The sequence below is a fragment of the Erpetoichthys calabaricus genome, chromosome 1 (assembly GCF_900747795.2).
Source record: "Erpetoichthys calabaricus chromosome 1, fErpCal1.3, whole genome shotgun sequence".
NCBI lineage: Eukaryota > Metazoa > Chordata > Cladistia > Polypteriformes > Polypteridae > Erpetoichthys > Erpetoichthys calabaricus.
The window spans coordinates 116,810,549-116,833,744 of record NC_041394.2 but is presented as its reverse complement, the minus strand read 5'-3'; the positions used below and the strand labels follow the sequence as shown (position 1 = coordinate 116,833,744).

Below are 23,196 nucleotides of genomic sequence, written 5' to 3'. Positions count from 1 at the left end.
CTGAAAATGTTTGGGCCTTTCTTACACTAGGGCCTTTCTGAATATAAAAATTTGCCCTGTGCCAAGCTCCTCTATTAACATCATCTGACTTGGGTTTACCCTTCACATTAGACACAAATGCCATCACTGTGGGCATTAGGGCAATGCTTTCTCAGGAACATCTTCAAAGAGAAATAGTGGTGGCCTATTTCAGCTGATACACTCAGAAGATGTCATACAAATTCTATGTGCACAGAGAGAGAGCTACTGGCTGTGGTCAAGACAGTTCTGGCACATACTTCTGCAGAGTGCACTTGCACAATCTGTACTAGGACTCTTTTCCTTACATGAGCCTGAGGGATGTGGCCCGCTGATTAGAATGGTCACTGGCTTCCCAGTTCACCATCCAACACAGACAAATGGAAACAATGTGAATGCCTGTCACTGAAAATCTTCTGCATAAGATAAGTGTCAAAACTGCACCAGCTCAGGAAGAGTCAGGGCAAGAGAGGGGTACGTAGGAGGAGCCCAGCTGCTGCATTCTTAATCCTTGCATGCCTGCACTTCTGATGCTCGTGTTGAGAACTACAGAATCCTTCAGCTCTGGTATTTGGGCTTCCTCATGAACAAACAGCATGGGCACCCAGGCCCAGGAATGTGTTCTGTGGCTGCAGGACAGAATTGAAGTCATCCACAAGTTTACCAGAGCATAGTTATGGGAAAACAAGTGTGCTCAGAAAAGGAATTATGACTTGTATGTGTGCAGAGGACACTCCTTCCCAGCAGGCAGTCATGTCTGGGTATACAACCCCAAAAGGTAAGCAAAGTCCAGTCTCCTAAATTGGACAGTCCTTGGGTTTGATCCCTGCCAGATGTTGAACAAACTGGGAAAGGTGTCCTGCTGCCTCCCTTGAGACAAAAGGTCCATTTTGCACCAGGATCAACTTGCACTGTACATGGGGAAAAATTGACCGTGCAGCTGTACCAGGCGATGAGATAACACCAGGCACCATGAATACTCCCCCACAAAGTGGCGCTACAGATCTTAACCAGCAAATCCAAGTCCTCCTGCAATAAACAATCCACCCCACAGTGGCAACAGGCTCCATAAAGGCCAAGGCATCAACATGAAGATATTGTTTTTCTGTCAGGGGACAAGGTCTTAAAAACAGAGGGCAAGGTAGCACTTCAACCTGTGAGAGAAACAGGCGGGTGACACATCCAAAGGGCAAGTGAGTCTTTGCAGGGGTGAAGGTGCACATTGAAGGAACGTAAGAGGAAGTGCAAATGAACAGACAGCTAAGTCGGACCCAGCAAAGGAAAGAAGACAGCCGGTGTAGGCGTGAAGGCTTGTGAGGACCGTGAGTTGTTTAGATAGTACTTCCTAAAAGAGACAATAATCAGTCATTTCAAGGACCATTAAACAACTGCTTCCTGCAGTGTACCATTTGAAACTTATGTAAATTTTTAACTAAATTAACATCTGACCTGGCAGTGACCATTTTGGCAGGGGTGAAGCCATTGAGAAAATGTCAGAATGCACGGAATACAATATTTTAACAGGAAAACTGTGACCTTCATCTATAACAGCAAGTACAGTGCATCCGGAAAGTATTCACAGCACATCACTTTTTCCACATTTTGTTATGTTACAGCTTAATTCCAAAAATGGATTAAACTTCATTTTTTTCCCTCAGAATTCTACACACACACACCCCATAATGACAACGTGAAAAAAGTTTACTTGAGATTTTTACAAATTTATTAAAAATAAAAAAAACTGAGAAAGGACATGTACATAAGTATTCACATCCTTTGCTATGAAGCTCAAAATTGAGCTCAGGTGCATCCTGTTTCCCCCTGATCATCCTTGAGATGTTTCTGCAGCTTAATTGGAGTCCAACTGTGGTAAATTCAGTTGATTGGACATGATTTGGAAAGGCACACACCTGTCTATATAAGGTCCCACAGTTGACAGTTCATGTCAGAGCACAAACCAAGCATGAAGTCAAAGGAATTGTCTGTAGACCTCCGAGACAGGATTGTCTCGAGGCACAAATCTGGGGAAGGTTACAGAAAAATTTCTGCTGCTTTGAAGGTCCCAATGAGCACAGTGGCCTTCATCATCCGTAAGTGGAAGAAGTTCGAAACCACCAGGACTCTTCCTAGAGCTGGCCGGTCATCTAAACTGAGCGATCAGGGTAGAAGGGCCTTAGTCAGGGAGGAGACCAAGAACCCGATGGTCACTCTGTCAGGGCTCCAGAGGTCCTCTGTGGAGAGAGGAGAACCTTCCAGAAGGACAACCATCTCTGTAGCAATCCACCAATCAGGCCTGTATGGTAGAGTGGCCAGACGGAAGCCACTCCTTAGTAAAAAGCACATGGCAGCCCGCCTGGAGTTTGCCAAAAGGCACCTGAAGGACTCTCAGACCATGATAAATAAAATTCTCAGGTCTGATGAGACAAAGATTGAACTCTTTGGTGTGAATGCCAGGCGTCACGTTTGGAGGGAAACCAGGCACCGCTCATCACCAGGCCAATACCATCCCTACAGTGAAGCATGGTGGTGGCAGCATCACGCTGTGGGGATGTTTTTCAGTGGCAGGGACTGGGAGACTAGTCAGGATAAAGGGAAAGATGACTGCAGCACTGTACAGAGCCATCCTGGATGAACACCTGCTCCAGAGCGCTCTTGACCTCAGACTGGGGCGACGGTTTCATCTTTCAGCAGGACAACGACCCTAGGCACCCAGCCAAGATATCAAAGGGAGTGGCTTCAGGACAACTCTGTGAATGTCCTTGAGTGGCCAGCCAGAGCCCAGACTTGAATCCGATGAACATCTCTGGAGAGATCTTAAAATGGCTGTGCACCGACGTTTCCCATCCAGCCTAATGGAGCTTGAGAGGTGCTGCAAAAGAGGAATGGGCGAAACTGGCCAAGGATAGGTGTGCCAAGCGTGTGGCATCATATTCAAAAAGACTTGAGGCTGTAATTGCTGCCAAAGGTGCATCAACAAAGTATTGAGCAAAGGCTGTGAATACTTATGTACATGTGATTTCTCAGTTTTTTAATTTTTAATAAATTTGCAAAAACCTCAAGTAAACTTTTTTCACGTTGTCATTATGGGGTGTTGTGTGTAGAATTCTGAGGAAAAAAAATGAATTTAATCCATTTAGGAATAAGGCTGTAACATAACAAAATGTGGAAAAAGTGATGCGCTGTGAATACTTTCCAGATGCACTGTAAATGAATGACTTCATGCATCCTCCAGAAAAATTTGCCTTATTGTCACTCCCACAGATGACAAATGTTTAGAGTTTACAAGCACATGGAATTGTTTAGGAGGTGATTGTTAACCCTTCAATTCATTACTGTCATTGTGAATATCATCAAGGAGAGTGCTTTTTCAAACTAAAGTGTTTTACAAGAGAAACATAACCTAATAGATATGTGTTGCTTGGAAGAGTTTCAGTATCATAATATCAGTACAGGTTCAATTGATACCAATGCAAATGTAGAGACCAAATATATTTAGGCCCAAAATTGTCAGTTGGGCCCTAAAACAGGCATGGAGAACCTGTGAGGATGCTGTACACATGGAACAAATCCATCCATCCATCATCCAACCCACTATATCCTAACTACAGGGTCACGGGGGTCTGCTGGAGCCAGTCCCAGCCAACACAGGGTGCAAGGCAGAAAACAAACCCCGGGCAGGGCGCCAGCCTACTGCAGGGCACACACACACACACACCAGGGACAATTTAGGAACGCAAATGCACCTAACCTGTATGTCTTTGGATTGTGGGAGGAAACCAAAGTACCAGGAAGAAACCCACGCAGACACGGGGTGAACATGCAAACTCCACGCAGGGAGGACCCGGGAAGCGAACCCGGGTCTCCTAACTGTGAAGCAGCAGAGCTACCTACTGCGCCACCCTGCCACCCATGGAACAAAATGCTGTGCATTATTAATAGTGCCATAGGGTGTACTTTGCCTAGCTTGAATGTGCAGCAAGGAATTTTGCATAGTCCTGGACAGGGCACAGGCAAGAATAGATGTTCTGTAAAAATTGGATTTGTGGACCATTAATAAAAACATTGTATTAAAAAATTTGGGATTAATCACACATAAAACTAGCATTGTACATGTTTTAAGCAATGTTTAAACAAGTCCTAATGCAATAATTAAAGGCCATCCTTAAGTCAGTTTCTTGAAAGTAATCTTCCTTGCCCTTTGCAGGCCACACATTATGATCAAGCCTGGATTTTGACCGTAAATTAACACAGTCAGGATGAACACCACTATGGCCATGTGGAGCAATTCCCCGAGGGTGATCCAGCTTGCAGGGTCCTCATTGTTGAGGACTGGAGCAGCTGGACCAGGTCAAGGGGATGCCCACATAACACCAGGCTGCGGCAGATAGAGGGTCATTTCTGGAGGATGGGACTGGACTGCATGTCTGCCGGGGGGGGGTTGCCAACCAGGATCCCAAGCTATTTCATCATGTGGTGGGTGCGCCAATGCCATGTACCAGTGCATGCTCCCCAACCTGACCTGATCTGAGGATGAACAACTGAGGCAAACTGAACGATTATTTCTTTTGGACAACTTCTCCTTGTAAAAGCCTACAGAGGATACTGTACATGAACAACATCCTTCAAGAAATTATTGAACCTGCTTAATCTCATCAAAGGTCATGGAGGCTAGAGAACACCCTAGCAGTATTGAACAAAAAGGCAGAAAGAAAGCCTGAACGAGGAACCAAAGTAAGTGATTCACAGAAAAGAGAAAACAAAGAACTGGACATCTTTGTTATGCTGAGGTGGTGTCACCTGATAACATCTGGTGGCAAAGCACTGATCACTTGACGAGATCAGAGATACTCGCCAAAGTAAGTTATATAAGAAGAGGAGATGCCAACAGACCTAATAATGTAATCAGCAAGTGTGGTCTTTGTTCTAGCAGAGAGGTTGTTGGTTAAAATGCTGCCTGTTATCAACAATGGGTCACACCCTCTATAGGACAGAAGAATAAAATCGTGGAACAGATTGCTATCAGGGGTCTTTTTATCATTGGGTTTTTTAAACATATTTTAAAGTTTAATTTAATGGGTTATGTACATATGTACTGTATATTATATTATTTGTTTACATATGTAACTGTTTAGACTGGACTGTATTCTGTGTAGCTTTGGTTGCTAGAATACTCTTTGGTTCTGCCTTCATTATTTCCTGATACAGCAAAGGACACAATGCAAACAGAAAGCAAAACCAGGAATAAATGTGAAAGATGCTGAATTAACCAGAAAATAATTTGATCTGCGGTCTATGATACCCCAGAGAAGGCAAATATCCTTAACTTCTCAGGTAAAACACTGTTTCCAGGAGGGGCCATGTCACTTTGTTTCTTCTATTTATCACTTTATTTTTTACTAGCAAAATACCTGCGCTTCGCAGCGGCGAAGTACTGCTTTAAAATATTTATTAAGAAGAAAAGTAACCTTTTTAAACTGAGGGACAATATATCAATAATTATTTGTTAAGGATCTCTTGTATACCACGTTGTCAGTGTCGGCCCTCTGGTTGTAACATGACCAAGCTGTGTGCTGAGCTTACTCTTGAGCATGCAACGTATAGTTGGCCATGTGAAAAGCAATCTTGCCTCAAATCAATGCCAACCTTTGTAGCGTCTGCCCCTGAGACTTAATTAATTGTCATTGCGAAGCAGAGCCTTACTGGAAATTAGAGGCGTTTGAATTGAAATGGGTTTCATCGATAACTTCGCATCCAGCTTTTGAGAGTTTATAAACATTCATAAACATAAAAGTGTCCACTACTCAAATCGTCACCTGTGAATCTAAGATGTTTAAGAGGCATTGGCGGATGTCCAAAGGTGTAAAATATTTGGCCATTTCGGTACACTTGAAAGCGACAACCGAACAATTCAGCGGCAGCCATCAACTCACATGCAGAACCATAGGTGAAGGGCTTAAGCATTTTTACTCTTATAGTGCTCCTGTGTAGTATAATTATTTCCTGTACCGTCATCAGTCCACACCTTGAACCTGTCCCAGTCATTCAATACATAAGACAAGTTCCTCCAGATATCAAGAGTGAGCCTGATATGGCCGTGCAATATGTAACACAGAGAATGGAAACGGCACTTGCCATTTCTGGGCATGGAAACCACTCGGTAAGTGACAGTTCTTTGATCGATGGTGATCACCTCGATAGACAATGTTATTGGGTTACGGTTGGAACGATAAAGGAAATGGGTACCTGAACTAAGTCTAAAATACCTACACAATAACTATAATCGTAATAAACGAACAATAAAACAGCGGAGAAGCCGTGGATTAAATAAAAAGGCTGCAGTTATCAGCAGGGAGACACGTGAATACCGTGGCGAAGCAAGGAAGGGAATGAAGAGACCGGAGCGACGGACAGCCTTATATAGGCAGGCAGCCAACTACGTGGAGGCGTGGGGATGGGGGACCCAACACCGCCTCACACGGCATACCGAGCTGCAGGCTATGGACATACTGTATATATGTACGTAAGTAGGATTCAGTTAGCGTTGGGAACCCGCGTACCAAATTTCTTGAAGATGGGCCCATAAGTAACAAAGACCGTTGGAGAGTTCAATATGGCAGCCGACAGTGGCATCATACCACAGAAATAAGTACGTACATCGGTTTCGGTTAGCGCACAGGGAAGCCGCCTACCAAATTTCATGAAGATGGGGCCTTAAATAAGAAAGTTTAACATGGCGGACGTTGTTGACTGTTATGACCGTTACGCATAGAATTTCGAAATGAAACCTGCTTAACGTTTGTAAGTAAGCTGTAAGAAATGAGCCTGCCAATTTCCAGCCTTCTACCTACACGGGAAGTTGGAGAATTAGTGATGAGTGAGTCAGTGAGGGCTTTGCCTTTATTAGTATAGTTTGTATGTGTCTATGAATTTATTTTACAATCATTATGGTTTTAAAATAAACAACACATTGCCATGAAATAAAGCTGTTTCAATATTTGAATCAGAAAACATCTTCAGTTGCCAAACATGGTGGCTCACTGCTGCCTTACAGGTCCAGGAATCTGTCACATCTGCATATTATGCTGCAGAGAGAGAGAGAGAGAGAGAAGGGGAGGGGAGGGGAGGGGGAGGGGAGGGGGTGGGATGAGAAAAGTGACCAAAAGACACTGTTTAGCATAGAGAGTAGCTTCATTCAGAAATGGCAAGCACAGAAACTGTTTACTTAAGGAAAAAAGTGAATCTCCTAGGGAGCTGTGTGCCTTATTGTAGGCACGGTGGTGGAAGTGGGATTTTCATTGCTCCAAAAGGTGTCTTGAAAAACTCAGGCAATGTGGGCCTGTCTCTTGTCGTCTGGTTTGCCACAGGAGTTTTTCTCCACATTTGGTAAGTAAAGTAACTTTCCTGGTATAGAAGGCTGGTTAAATTTCAGGTAGATGCCACATTAAGTAGGGTTGAAATTATTATTATATTTTTAGCACGTTTTGTTTGTTTATAAAAAGGATATTATACTAATTATTCACCTTTATCACACTGACATTTCAAGTCCTGATTTTGTCATCTTTCTGGAATCAGACAAATTTATTAGTCTTTATGGAAACATATAAAACCTAACATTCTCAGACCCATTTAATCCAATTCATGGTTGTGGGGAGCTTGTGTATATACCAGGAGCATCAAGAAACCACCCTGAAATGGCAGTAATCCACTTCAGGGCTTAGTAACACATCTGTATAGGCTCCACCTATACAAGTCTGCATGTCTTCAGGATGTTTGAGGAAAACTGGTCTACCTAGTTCGCTTCCCGGGTCCTCCCTGCATAGAGTTTGCATGTTCTCCCCATGTCTGGATGGGTTTCCTCCAGGTGCTCCGGTTCCTCCCACAGTCCAAAGACAGGCAGGTTAGGTGGATTGGCGATTCTAATTTGTGTCCCTAGTGTGTGCTTGGTGTGTGGGTGAGTGTGGGTGTGTGTGTGTGTCCTGCGGTGGGTTGGCGCCCTGCCCGGGCTTGGTTCTTGCCTTGCACCCTGTGTTGGCTGGGGATTGGCTCCAGCAGACCCCCATGACCCTGTGTTTTGGATTCAACGGGTTGGAGAATGGATGGATGGATAGGTCTATCTAGAGGGAAAACATTGTTGAAAAACAGCAGATCTTTTAAACTCCTCCATACCAACAGCAACCTGGCAAGTAATTTGAAACCAAGGAGCATTACTTTATAAATTAAAAGAAGTAAGTTAGTTCTGTAATCCTGGACTGAATTAAACAAATTTGATAAACCTGAACCATTAGCCACTTTCACTTGTATAACCTGGAACATTAACAAACTCTCTAATTTTGGCTTATTCCTAAACCACTTGTTGCAAAATTAGAATCTCCAGGCGACTGTTGCTGAAATATGGCTGGGGCACCAGTCCAATTTGTATTGCTCCAACATGGAAATTAGGATAGCCAGGAGGGCTTTTAAGTATAAAACAAAAACTCAACAATCAAATGTCTTCTCATGTATAATAAATAGCACAGAAAAATGAACAGGGAAAGCAATCAATGAATAAATAAATTAAATGAATAAACAAATGAAATGTTACTGGCAAGCAACATAGCTATTTAGAAATTGTCTTAGTATTTACAGCCATAAAAATAACAATAGTAACATTTGACCATAATGACCTTAAAAACATATAAAATAAAAAGTACAATATAGTATGTGTGACATCACCACACCATTATATACAAAAGCAGTAATGGTGATATATTAATTTTTACACATTAACTCCACAAAGCAATACAGCAGCATATAGAATTATATTCATGACCAATGTCATAGTACACAACTGTTGGTAACAGGCAGGACAGTCTTAACCTATGGGCACAATGCGCACTGGCCGAGGTACCCAGGGGGTATAGGAGCCCATGATGTTTCTGATGCCTATGTATGTTTCTGTTTTGTTGTCAAAACAGGGGCTCCAGCGCACTACTTTGCAAGGGGGGCCTATGATGCTGTTAAGATGGCCCTGATAATGTGTGCACACTGTGACTGATGTTAACTTGCTGTGATTTTCTTAAAAATTCCATACTTAAAAACAACAACTGAAAATTGTAGAAAAGTCATGTAGTGTGACACCAGCATGAGACTCTTCTCTTGAAAATTACTTCTGTGTTCTGAGATGGTTTAGTTTTTAATTTTAAAATTTGTAAAACCAATTCCTGTGTCTGGTCCTTCATGCTTGTCTCTTGAGTGTAAATCATCAATAATCATTTCTTTAGTTTGTAAAAATTATTTTATGATTTGTTGTAGATCATGCAAAAGAAACCTTTCTGAAAATTAAATAGTTTAAAATGCTATAGCTGTTGCTGTGAACTTATAATTTAAGAAGACAAACAGAATTGGCTGTTATTAATTTATCCAAATTGCTTACACAGTTCTAAATCACATAGGTACATTTTTCTGTTAAATGCTGTCAAAAATGTAATAACATTATACTATAAATAATGTGCTTTAACATATGATGCAAAGAAAAATTACCTATAAGAGGAAACAATTCAGTTAGTCAAGATCACAACTTATAGCTAATGTGTTCCAAAACCTTATTCAAATATTTTAACAGGGTTGAGTCCCTACCTGATGCCTTATGTTGGTGGTCCTTGCTTCAAACTCATGATTCATTAGTTTATTGAGATTTTTGAATATTGTTCACTTTTATTTATATTTATGTCTCTTATTGCCTTCTAGGAGCACTCTGCTATGCTGAGTTAGGTACAAGCATTAAGAAGTCTGGCGGCCATTACATTTATCTATTAGAAACCTTGGGACCCTTGCCAGCATTTCTTCGGCTCTGGGCAGAATTTATCATGATCCGGTAAGTTTCTATGTTTGCCTGTGTGGCTTTACACAGTCCTGTGAGTAATTCATACAAAGAGAATACTGTATTCCATCTTACTGATTATGCTTTGGGGAAATTCCAATTTCTAGATGAACTGATGGACTGACATCACTGTCAAAGTCAAATTCACAGATCTGTTTCAGTATGACAATATCTATATAGACATGCACTTGTAGCCACCACAGTACCATAAAGGGGGGTGACTGAATAACAGCTGTTGATTACACTTACTAAATACAGAGTAATTTAATTACAGGAGTACACGATCATTATGCTGAGGCAACACAGAAGTTTTTCAAAGCTGAAAAAAGGAAACTTCTTGAATGACCAAAACCAGTCACCTGATTTAAATCCAATTGAGCATGTCTTCCATAGAAGAGAAGAGAAGGGAAAAACTTAAGGGGACAAGCCCCTGAAACAAGCAGGAGCTGATGATGGCTGCATTAGAGGCTTGGTAAAGAACCACAAGAGAAGATACTCGACACCTGGTGATGTTTGAGAATCACAGTCATTCAAGCAGTCATTGTGCGCAAGGGGATTTGCAACAACGTACTAAATATGACTGCATTAACAAACCTGCCATTGCTATGTCCCAAACATTATGGTGCCCTGAAAAGGAGGGACCATGTAGGAAAAGTGTTGTCATTTCTACACTGTGAGACTGAAACATATGCAAATACCCTTAAATGAAAGTGTACAATATGCAATTTAATCATGTATGAATGGTTTGATTTATAATTTTAAACTGTAGAGCAGTGGTGAAAATCAAGAAAAAAGGTGTCTTGTCCCAAACATTATGGAGGGCACTGTGTGTTATCCCATGGCCATACAGGTAGTGTTTAAATTGTACCACATATCTTGTGTGAAGGGTTGGGACAAATGTGGCAGTGAGAATAGTGTAACTGTGCCATATAGCCCAGAGAAAAAAAGCAATCTCTATGATTCTAAAGCAACTTATTTCTGTGATGTTTCCGGTTGGCTCCACACTGCCAGTTGATTTTAGGAACCTCTACCTCGTGCTGGCTCTCCCTTGTATTCCTCCGAGACCAAGGCACCTCAACCACACACTGCAGAAACTGATGAAGCAATTGAGACAGACCACACCCTCATGTGCAGGTGCTTCTCGCCCCAATTATCACACCAACCTCTCACAGCTGTGCAAGCACGCACACCCACAGAGATCGAGTCGGCTGATCAATTATCTATTTAAAATTTGGCAACCTTTTCCTGAGTGATGTTTATTCCATGCACGTAGAGATTATATTACTTCACATTAAAAATGCACACATTTCTCATGACATAGAAAAAATAGGTAATGTGTAAGACACATCGCAGGATGGAGAACAAATTAAATGAGATGATGGTGTCCGCTTAGGTAAAAGTGTCTCATTCTGAAGTGAAATTTGGAAAAACATGGAATTTTGTATGCATTTTTTCTTTGAGCATCAGAAAATTAAGGCTGTTGGTATTTTGCTAGCGTAGTGTGACTGAATTTAACAAATTATTTTTCACTTGCTTTAAACAAACCTCTTTTGGTGACCAGTTTCGTTATTTTTATAAACAACTTCAGCATTTTTTAAAGGGAATTCCTTTCATCTGAGTATATACTGAGATATCCCACAAAGGCAAAACACAGGACTTTCATTTGTGCCACGACTTTTGCTCCAGGATAAGAATCTTACCTCATTCAAAACACAACTGAAAAAACAAATACCAGCTAGGCCACTGTAACAGCTACAAGATGTTTGAGCTTCTCCACCTTTCTTAAAATTGTTTTCCATATACTGAGAAAGTATACAACATCTGAAAGCAACATTAGTGGCTAAAACCAACCAAGAACATCAAGCAAAACTTTCAAGCCTATATAAAAATACAAAATAGCAGATCTGAAGTGTAATGCTTTACAGAGATAACTATACAGGCTCTTCTTCATTGGAGTTGTACTAAATGAAATTCTATTGCTCAGTGTTCAGTCAGTATTGTTATATCGCTGGCTTACTGTCTATCTTTCAGCAAATGGAGGATGTTACATTATTTTTAATATTTCAACAACTTTTGAGTGAGCCTAATAATAATCTGAATTTTAAAAACAAATTACTCTGTGGCCCTGTGCCAGCTATGTTATTAAACATGGAAGCATTTTTAATACACAAGATGCTCTTGACCTAGTTTGCTGTTTAGTTTAACTCTCATATATGATGCATTTTGCCAGTTTTTTTTGACCATGAGTTTGCTTGTTCCTAAAAAAGATCTTCTTAGTCTTCCTCTGAAAATATTTGTAGGCTTCTCACTTGTGCTTAACAAAAGCTAGGATCATGATTGATTCTGAGATGAAATGCGTGTTTTTAGACATAAAAGCATCACTGAAGTAATTAGAAAATTAACATAGAACAAATGAGTAAACTGCCTGATACTGTACTTTCTGCCAGCTAGTCATGGAGTTTAACTCTCTATACAGCAAAAGGTAGAAAATTTGACTACAGCTAGGGCATGAAATTTTAATGAACCTTATATTTGTCCATTTAAACGTTTCTCTGGACCATCATCTATATTGAGAGGTTTATCAAATATTAATATTTGACCAATAACCAAGAAGATACAGCACTGTGCATTCAGTTGATTTCACTACTGGTTTGTATGCTTAAGTCTTGTTGTAGCTCTATATGTTAATAACCATCCCAGGATATTTGTTTTACATGACATTCTTAAGGAATTTCCTAAGTGTTTGATTGTCCAACTAACAGAATTTCTGCTAAAAGCCAGATAATACAATTTAACCAAGGAAATATGTCTATTTATCATAACATTCAAGACACTAGCTGTAGATTCGGGGTGGGAAAACTTTACAGTGGCATCTTTATTTCATATCAGTTTAAATAAGGAACTTAAGAATGAATTAGCAAGCTTCATTTGAGAGTGATCATTAGATTTAGTAATTAATTTAACCTTAAAATTGAGGTGTAGGTTTGAAGACTGCAACCTTGAATGCAGATCCATTATGGTACTGACTGTAAAGACAGCCTCCGCCTTTAAATGCTCTGTTGATCCTATGGAGCTGGGTAAAACTTTCTAGAACAAGCAGAGTCAAATTTATAAAACAAACTTTTCCTGTTCTGTGTTTTAATTATATATATATATTGCCAGTTATAACAGGTCATTTCATTTTGATGCATTAGTTGACTCTGATTCTGCAGAGAATTTTATGAGTTCATCTTAGCAGAATATTTGCACCTCCAGGAGATTCCTCTAAAAATGTAATTAAATCAATTATGTGCAGACAATAGTGCTATTCGGAAATAGTTAGTGACAGTTTCTATACCTCTGTTTACACTTTAGTTTCCGGTGTCTATATTTGGAAGAAATTTCCTTTAAAAGTTTTAAATTCACCTTCTGTCAAATCCATGTTAGGCTACCCTCAACTCCTCTTCTAATTTTGCTTTAGTTTCTTTGGGATCTTCATGTTTCCAGAATTGTCATTTTTTTATTTCTTCTCTTGTATGTTACTATAAACTCAAAGTTTTACCTACAAAATATTGTTTTTTCATTGATATTGTAATAATCAAACCCTGTTTGATTCCAAATTCTCCTTCTTAATGAATTAGGCATTTCTACCAACTGCAGGGTCGCCTGCCCAATAGTATTCATAGGATGCATTACATGCTTTTTCCAGGTCACATTTCACTTTACAACTCTTGGATGCCAATGTTCATCCAGTGCATTTACAAGGCCTATTGCCCTTTCATCTTTACTGTCAAGACAGTGTGCATCATCACTGCCAGTGCTTCCTTTCTCCTCTCTCTTAGAGACTTCCACCTCTTGTTTACTAGACTACTCAACACTATGGAGGTCACACACCAAACATACACCCATAAAAAACACCATAAAGCAATCAATGAGAAATCAGAAAAATATAAAAATAAACATTAATATAATAAAGTACAAAAATCTTCTTCCACATTATAGTTTCTCCTTAATGTTAAAGAATGAAATATCATTCACATGGAACGCATGCATAAAACAGAATAAGTGGCAAGATATACATGCCCAGATCCCTTTTCTGTACCCTATACTACTGTTGGGACTAGGCACTCTAAAATTAGTAATAACTAACTGATCATTTTATGTGTTGACAGCAAGACATGTTGTGGGTGGTCTGTTAACTTACCAATCCTTGTTGGCAAACATCCTCAGTCTTCATAGCGGCAGTTATCTTTCTGGAAAACAGTCCAAGTAAAAGCCATGAAAAAACATGAATCAACAACAAAAAAATCAATTAACTTTGATTAACTTACACTACAGGTGGAGGAGTAAACATACAAATATGTCAAGTAAGGCTTAAACGAATTGAAAGAAAATTAAACAAATTAAGCTTTTTAATATATCACTAGTAAAGCATTGAGGACACACTAACACAGGAAACAGGGCAAGTTTCTCCTCTGTTGCAGGCTTTTCAGCTGGTTCAGGTTGCTTGGTTCACTGAAATGTTTCAAAGTCTGGATGCCTCAATGATTTCCAGTAAGATGGTCAATGACTGAACAACAGCAGCAGCAGCAGCAGGCTCTCCTATCTTCTTATTCAAATAGTATTTACAGAACGAACCCGATAAATTATACAATTTGACATACTCCCCTTCCAAATATTTGTGATAGTTGGTACATTTATACATAAATATATAAGGGATTTTAGACTGAACCAAAACAGATATCTAGCTACACATTTGAGATCATAATATAGAAAAGTGCCCCAGATCTGCATGCTCATGAAAATAATGCTCCTCATAGCGTACTTTTGAATCTTTGTGTTTATACACAGCTACACCCACTTGTACTCTTTTTAGAATAAAAACACTTCTTCCCTTTATGTTAGTCATGTTAATATTGTACTCATTTTGAAAGCTTGGCTTTCGGTGTTGCTTTTTTAATAGTAGGGTATAACAATTTGCATTAGTTTCACATTAGGCATCTTGTTGAAATGCAGCAGTGAATAATTTGAAAATCTTATAGCTGCTTTTTAATGGCTTAATGGCTTTACGCATTGCCCATATGGAGCCAAATATTTCGAAAATAAACAGGGCAAATTATTAAATCTTATGTATTTATTTTTCTGAGGGTATATACCGAGTAACTTGGCAGAAATGTCAGAACATTGTTGGCGTTGTCACTGGAAGAGCAACCAGAAAAACACACTCAATAACTGTATGGGAAACAACATTTTTAATATAGTGCCTTGCTCTGGTAAAAATAAAAAGTGCCCAAGTGATGACCAAAAAATCATAGTCCAATGGCAGTGTGGCCCAGAAGAAACTATTCAGTGTGCTCTAGTTCTCAAGTTCAGTCCTGGAAGCCCCCTATGGCTGCAGGTTTTTGTTCCAACCAGTTTTGCAATTAGAAAGTCATTTTGTACCCCTAATTGTTCAATTTGCTGTCCTTTTTATTTCATCTTTTATTTTGCGCTCGTGTTAGGTTTGCTTTTATAAGAACATAAGAAATTTGACAAATGAGAAGAGACCATTCAGTCTTTCAAGCTTGTTTGTTTAGCTAATGGCTAAGCTGTCCCAATATCTCATCCATATACTTCTTAAACGTTTTCAAGGTTTCAGCTTAAAATACATAGCTCAGCAGTTTGTTCCAGATTCCCACAACTCTTTACGTAAAGAAGTGCTTTCTGGCACCAATCTTAAATGTGCTTACCCTTAATTTCCACTGGTGTCCTCAAGTAAAAAGATTTACTGTTAAGTTGAAAGAATTCTACTGGATTCTCTTTATCAATGCCTTTGAGAATTTTGAAAACCTGGATTAGGTCCTCATGTAGTCTCCTCTGCTTGAGACTAAACAGGTTTACTTCTCTGGGTCTGTCAGAGAGCAAAATGTTCTTAAATCCTGGGATGCACCTGGTTTGCACTCTTTGTTGTATCTGAGTACTGACAATTAATGACAAGCATAGCAGACTCCAGTGTAAGTGACACTGACTGCAAAAGGGCAGCTATTTTAGTGTTACCCACTTGTGTGCTTCTTAGTACATAATGACATGAATAGCTAGAAATTTGAAAAGTACGAAATTCTAAAGAGCAAAAGAGAATTCTTATACATCTATTTTCACACTTGATTCAGTACAAGCTAAGAATAACCAGTTTATAATTTCTAGATTGATACAAAAAACAGAAATAAACTGGAAGTACCAGTTTGTTTAATTGATGTTGGAGTCTAATGAGATGAAGCAATTAGTAGGGATTAAAACCTGCAGCCACTGGTGGCCTTCAGAACTGAATGTGAATACCACTGCTCTAGAGTCTGGACAAACCAGAACTTGACAGCAACTGGGCAGAAAGCCAGCACTGGTACCCCACAGCAATAGTTCTTTATAAACTCTAGAGTGTGTAGTGTGTTAAAATCCCAGGAGGCCAGCTCTTTCTGAGATGTTGGAACTGCCCCAAATAGCTTCATACCACGATCAAAATCACTTAGATTACACATTTTTCTTTTTTGAGGAAAGACAACGTATCTTGACCATGGCAGCATGCTGTACATAATGAGTTGCAGAAATATTTTGTAGGAGCAGGCTATTTGCATGAACAAACAGGTGTCACCAATAATGTGACCAGTGAGTGTTGTGAAAGGTAAAAACTCATTTATTTTAAAGTATTATATTTTGGTTTAATTATTAAAAGTATTTGAAAAAGAATGTGTATTTCATTTTAGCTTTTTTTTTTTCAGTTTTCATTATTTCAGTTTTCATTATTGCAGGTTTGGTCCCTGCATTGTGCCCACTGATGTCAAAATAGTCGTCAGGCCCACAATCCTGAACTGGATTAACTGGGCTTGTTAAGAGATTAACTGACATTATTGATTTTACAAGACATTGAACTATTAGTGATATAAAATATGCTCATGGATCTACAAATGTTGATGATAGTTTCATACAGTGTCTTGGTACAGTTTTTTTTTTTGTGTGTGGAAAGATCAGTTTGAGGGGCTGTCCTAATCACAAATGGAACCTTCAGGTTACTGAGTCTTTTATATGTTAATTATATATAAATGTACCTTTTGATGTTGCTGAAGAACAAATGTAATTTATTTCCTCACATCTAGTCATATAGTAAAATGCAATGTCGTAAGTATATTTGAAATTTACTTCTAACATTAGTATTAAATAAAATTATTTTCATCATTTCATAAACGAAAGAACTGGTCATTTTTGGATTTCATACATTTTTTGTTTAAGTTGGAACTAAATAATGATGTTAGCCACTAGTGACAACAATACTTCTTCTTTAACTACAAATGCACTTCATAGTTGTACAGTGTGCATAGAACCTTGGTGAACTTTTAAATTGTTAACCACATACTATTGTTTTGATGTTAAAATGCTGTGGCAAGCGGCTGGGGGTGGTACCCAGTCGGGATGCCTGGGAGGACCAGAGGAGGGCTTGCACTCCTCCAGACCACAAGGGGGCGACCACCCTGGTTGCTTTGGGGACCACGGGAACTGAGCTTGGAAGCTCAACCCTATAGGGGCCCGTGGTCACTGCCAGGGGGTGCCCCAATGCCTGGAGAGCCCTGGTCCTCAGCACTTCTGCCACACCCAGAAGTGCTGGGGGGAAGACGACCAGGGACACCTGGAGTGCTTCTGGGTGCGCAGCCGGTACTTCTGCCACACTGGGGAGTGCCGGTGGAAGATTATTGGGAGGGCACCCTGGATCACATCCAGGTGATTATAAAAGGGGCCGCCTCCCTCCATTCGATGGCTGGAGTCGGGAGGAAGAAGGACAAAGTCTTGGTGGAGAGGAATGGAGGTGGACCTGACAGGGCATTGAGGAAGAAGACCTGGACTTTGGGGTGAAGTGGGTTGTGCATGTTCACTTTATTGTAAATATTATCTGTAAATAAACGTGTTGTGGTGCTTTAACGATGTCTGCCTGTTTCCCACAATGCTATTTCAAAGTACTTATGCATTTTTGAGAATAGTTACATATCATCTCAAACAAACTGAAGAGAAAAGGAATTAAGAGAATATGTAGAAGAGAAGCAACAATGCCTCCTTCCTTAACATTTAATAATTTACTGTTTTGTGAACAATCTAGACCTGCTGTCTCATCTGTGGTGGCTTTGGCATTTGGCCAGTACATTGCTGAACCTTTCTTCAGCCCCTGTCCAGCACCAGAAGTACTTGTTAAAATGCTCAGCATAATGGGATTCTGTAAGTAGCCATTTGACTTACTAATCTCTTTTCATGCCATCTTTAATTCAAATGTGAATTACATACAGTAGCTTTGAAAGTTGTCCAACATACGTCACAAACATTCAGAAATGGCATCATAGTTTACTGTTTGAGCAAAACCATCATCTTTGTATAATTCACTATAAGTAAAACTAGAATCTATTTCTGTGTGTTTTTGAAGAACTGTCACTACTAATATAACAATACATTGCCTTTTTCTTCACAAGAATGAACACAGTTTATGTTCTGACAGTCTGTAGTCAGATCACCCTCCAGCCCGCTGTTGCAAGGCCTGCACTTTGTCACTAGCTACTGTTCACTGCAGATTATTGAACTCAGTGATGACCAGGCAACTAATGGTGGACAAGTTATATCTTGAGATTAAAAAGGGCTTGATTAACTGGTAAACAGGCATCAATATTTCTTTAAAGACAAAATATTTATTTATACATTTTGGTTATTTTCAGGATTCCAGGCCACAGCCTAGGTTAGTCCATTCATAAATCTTGTCTTAGTTATGAAAGAATCTGAAAACATACTGAACAAGAGAAAAGAGGCGAGGAACTAGTTGTGTCCAGATTATTAACTGATTGGAAGTCATAAACAAGATGATCATCTGTAACTGAAATATTAAAACACTATTAAATGCACATTGACTGACTATAACTGCCTTCTGAGTCTGACATATTTTAGTCAGTGGAAGCCATTTACAGTTGAGCATTTGGGCAGAACACACCTTCATTTCCGAGAAGTACAGAAGGACACATTAGGCTTCCAGTACAGAACTGGAACGTTTGTAGCCTTCCCGTGTTAAGAGAATTTAATGACTGCATTTGTGACAAGGGCATAAGATATACGGTAGCGCATTAGCTAGGCTATTTATGTTGTCTGGCTTTTTTAGGTCATCTTCATCAGATCTGTTAGTAAGCATTCAGTTCACGGAATCACTGTTTTAAGTTACAATAAAAATCTGTTGATATGATTTTTTTCATTATGTTTCTTTACCCCCCATTTCTCTTTCATTTTTTATATATTTATTAAACTAGCTTTCTTTTCCTTCTCTTATGCCAAGCCTTTGTCGTTGCTGTAAACTGCTGGAGTGTGAACTGGACCTCACGATTACAAATACTGCTGACAACCATCAAGATGGGGGCCTTGGTTTTAATTATTGTGCCAGGAGTGATCAAGCTTTCTTCAGGTAACAGAAATGTTTTGTTTGTTGTTTTTAGCTAACATCATCAATAGTAGTTGTACAACAAGTATGCATTGATCGTTCATGCCAAGACGATGTGCTAACACCAGAAGCTCATTTGAACTTGTGGCGTGCAGAAGCTTTGAACAAGAGTTCCACTTGCTGTTAATGCTGCTATGTACTAAGAAAGAGAGAATGAGAATAGCTAGGGGTATTGTGTAGGTTTTTATTGAGAGTTATCGCACCTTGCTCTATCGAGGCAGACTGATCCTGGTCAGAGACCTTTTTGCTTTGCACTTGTGTATTACCTGAATGCTTAACAGCACTATAAAATGCTAATTATAAATAATGACAATCTTTTAAGCACAAGGTAGAGAAGAGTAAAGGGTATAGCATGTGAACAGCAAAAAAAATAAAACTATGCTCCTAGAACTGGCCTAACCTTTGTGACAGGCGGTTGGCGTCCTTACCCAGCCGGGACGCCCCTGCACAATATATTCAGGGGGAGCAGCCATGGACATTGCAATACCTTCCCCTGGATGCTAGATGGGCGCTTCCCTGGGGTGGAGCAGTGCCTCGGGTTCCTGCAGGGCATCCTGGGAATTGGAGTTGGGTGCAGCCCTGTTGGGTCCCTCAGGCACCGCCAGGGGGCGCTGTGTTTGGGACGCCGGAGCCCGTATGGGCAACATGTTCATCACACCTGGAAGTGCAGCTGGGAGTCAGGGATCAAGCACCTGGAGCACTTCTGGGTGAACAATAAAAGGAGCCAGCAACCACCACTTAGTGGCCAGAGTCGGGTGGGAGGAGGACAAAGCTTGGTGAGGAGTGGTGGAGGACGAAGAAGAGAGTGTGCTGTTTATATTAAGTGCTTGTGGGACTGTGTTGTGACTGGGGGGTTCACGGGGAAGACATGCACTCCAGCTGAAGAAAAATAAAAGTTTATTTAATTTTACACGTGCCTCTTGTGTCCAGTCTGTGGCGGGTCGGGCGCTATATAGCACTATTCTTACACCTTATATATGTTCTTGTTCAAATATATCAGATTTAATGGATTTCCAGTTTTGTGCACCTTACAAACCCTGAGAAATAAACTTATTTATCAGTTGTAATATACAGTACATAATTTCTTACACACATTTATGAACCCAATTAGATAGATAGATAGATAGATAGATAGATAGATAGATAGATAGATAGATAGATAGATAGATAGATAGATAGATAGATAGATAGATAGATAGATAGATAGATAGATAGATCTTTATTGTCATTGTCACTTTTACAAAAGAACAACGAAATTGAAGGTGCAGTCGACTCGGTGTGAGGCATAAGAGTTAAAAAGACAAGAAGAGAGAAAATAATAACAAACCGAATAGTAATAAAAGTACTTTACAAAATATACAAATTGCACTGGTTAAATGTACAAATTGCACTGGTTGACTTAAGGTCTATATTGCACATCGGGAGAATGATATGGAGCAGTTTTATTCTGAGTTCAGGGCCATGATTGCTTTTGGATAAAAACTGTTTTTAAGGCAGTATATCTTGGTTTTCATTGCTCTGTATCTCTTGCCTGATGGGAAAAGCTGGAAGACGCAATGACCGGGATGTGATGAATCCTGTGAAATGTGTATTGCTTTTTTGCAGCATCGGGATGTGTAGATTTGTTCCAGAGTGGGGAGGGTGCAACCAATTGTTCTCTCCGCTGTCCTGACGACCCTGTGGAGCGCTTTCCTTCCTGAGGAAGTGCAGCTGCCGTACCACACACACAGTCCGTACGTAAGCACACTCTCGATGGAACAGTGATAAATGGCAAGGAGCAGATTTTTGGGGAGATGGTTCTTTCTGAGGATTCTCAGAAAATACAGTCTCTGCTGCGCCTTCTTCAGCAGCTTCTTGGTGCTGGCACTCCAGGGCAGGTCATCCTCCAGCTACTGTAAATGCGCAGAAACCTGAACACCGGGACCCTCTCCACACAGGCCCCACCAATGATGAGTGGCTGGATGTCAGTTTTGCTTTTCTAAGGTTTTTACCTCCAGACAATAAACTGGCTTGTACTGTGGTATAGTGGCTTAGGGACAGGATTTTGAGACACAAAGGTTGATGTCTCTGACTGACTTCCTTTGTGTCACTTCAGTCTTAAGAATTATACAAACAGACATTTCCTGACCTTGTAATTGGTGTGGGATATAGAGAGAAAGGTTAGGAGCACGCGCTGATACAGCACATTGCCGCACCCACCACATGACAAACCAACTGAGGTTCCCAGATTAGGACCTGTGTGCAGCCATGCAACAGGTGACACCTCAGCACCACACTAGTTCAGATGGAGTGTGAGATTTTTTATGGTGGCTGGAGTTCCAATTCTGCCACCAACCCCCAAGTTTTTCCCTGCATTTTGGAGGGCCTACATGCAGGGCTGGATGCAGATTAACGTCATACCCAGAATGGAGCAATTGCAGGTTAAGGGCCTTGCTCAGGGTCCCAACAGAGCAAAGTCCCTTTTGGCATTCACAGCATTGCCAGTACAGATCCCTAGCCTCAGAGCCAGCACTCCGCCCATATGGGATATAGGTATCAATTAAATATGCAATAATAATACATTCCAAAAAGGAGCAACCATTTATCAGTTTTTCTCCAGTTGACTCTAATAGTATGTTCAAATGGTAATCCTTTTAAGATTTAAAGAGGATATTTAAAATATCCCGTAAGTCCTTTATCGAAGTGTTCAAATAGGTAATGTCACAAATTTGTACTGAATGATTTCTATCCATCCATTATCCAACCAGCTATATCCTAACTACAGGGTCACGGGGTCTGCTGGAGCCAATCCCAGCCAACACAGGGTGCAAGGCAGGAAACAAACCCCGGGCAGGGTGCCAGCCCACCTCAGACAGAATGATTAAATTTCAGAAAAGCTTAAGAAATTGTATTTTGTGCACAGCAACCTCAGGAGGTTTTCAGTGCACAACACAGTCCACATGTGCAGATTGCTGAAGAGGAATGGCTTGCTATTGTTGCTGATGTAAAGCAAGAAGCATAATAGGTTGTTAATGTTAAAGTATTATTCACAGTCATGTAATAATTATGATTTTATATACAATATTAGTAAATTTTAAGGTGTTTTAAGTATTATATTAGCAATCCATGTAAAAGGCTTGCTATCAACTACATAATATCTCTGAGGTCCATGATACTATCTCCTTTGCTGACTAGGAGAAACCTTTATGTTCTTTTGTGTCACTGACTGGTTTACTCTGATGCCCTGTTACTGACTTACCCAAGAACAATTGAAAATTTGCAGAGTGCTGCCAGAAGAATCCTTAAATGTAAAAGAATGGACCAGCACTTAAATATGCATAGTTTAGTATTGAATTTACAATTCTTTTATCAATTTGTAAACATCAGCATGGTCTTGCTTCACTTTATCTCAGCGATATGATTATTGGATGTGTTCCAACCAGATCACTCAAGGCATCCAACATCAATTTCCTGGTTATTTACTGGATACTTCCCTGAAGAGTGAGGACATAGCCTTTCACAAATTTGCTGAAAACCAGAAAACTAGCAATACACTTAGCTCATTTAAAACAAAGTTAAAGCTTATATATACTCAACAAAGAGGCCCCTTAAATTTACTTCTTAATCCTTCACACATTAGGTGTACCACTTGAAGCCATTCATGAGCTTGCAGACAATGGTGTGGTTTGGCTAGCTGCAGAAATGATGGTTGATGTTCTATTCAAGTCTATCTGCCCTTGACAAGAAAAGTATAGTAAGCGGTTCAATTTCCAAAATGGTTTCTGCTTGATTTTGGGAGATCTTTTGCTGGCATAAGCTGTTTATTGAATGTTGGCAGGTGGCTCTCTTCGTATCAACCACACAAGAATGA

General features: G+C 40.0%; 1 protein-coding gene across 1 annotated transcript in view; it reads left to right on the top strand.

Moving 5' to 3' along the window:
* Positions 1–726: 726 nt before the first annotated feature.
* Positions 727–23,196, top strand: part of LOC127526862 (cystine/glutamate transporter-like) — a 193,879-nt gene continuing 171,409 nt past the window's right edge. The window contains exons 1-4 of the mRNA XM_051924033.1: positions 727–796; positions 9,745–9,871; positions 17,976–18,091; positions 19,185–19,310. Of these exons, the coding sequence (XP_051779993.1) occupies positions 727–796; positions 9,745–9,871; positions 17,976–18,091; positions 19,185–19,310 (439 nt within the window). The remainder of the gene's footprint in view (positions 797–9,744; positions 9,872–17,975; positions 18,092–19,184; positions 19,311–23,196) is intronic.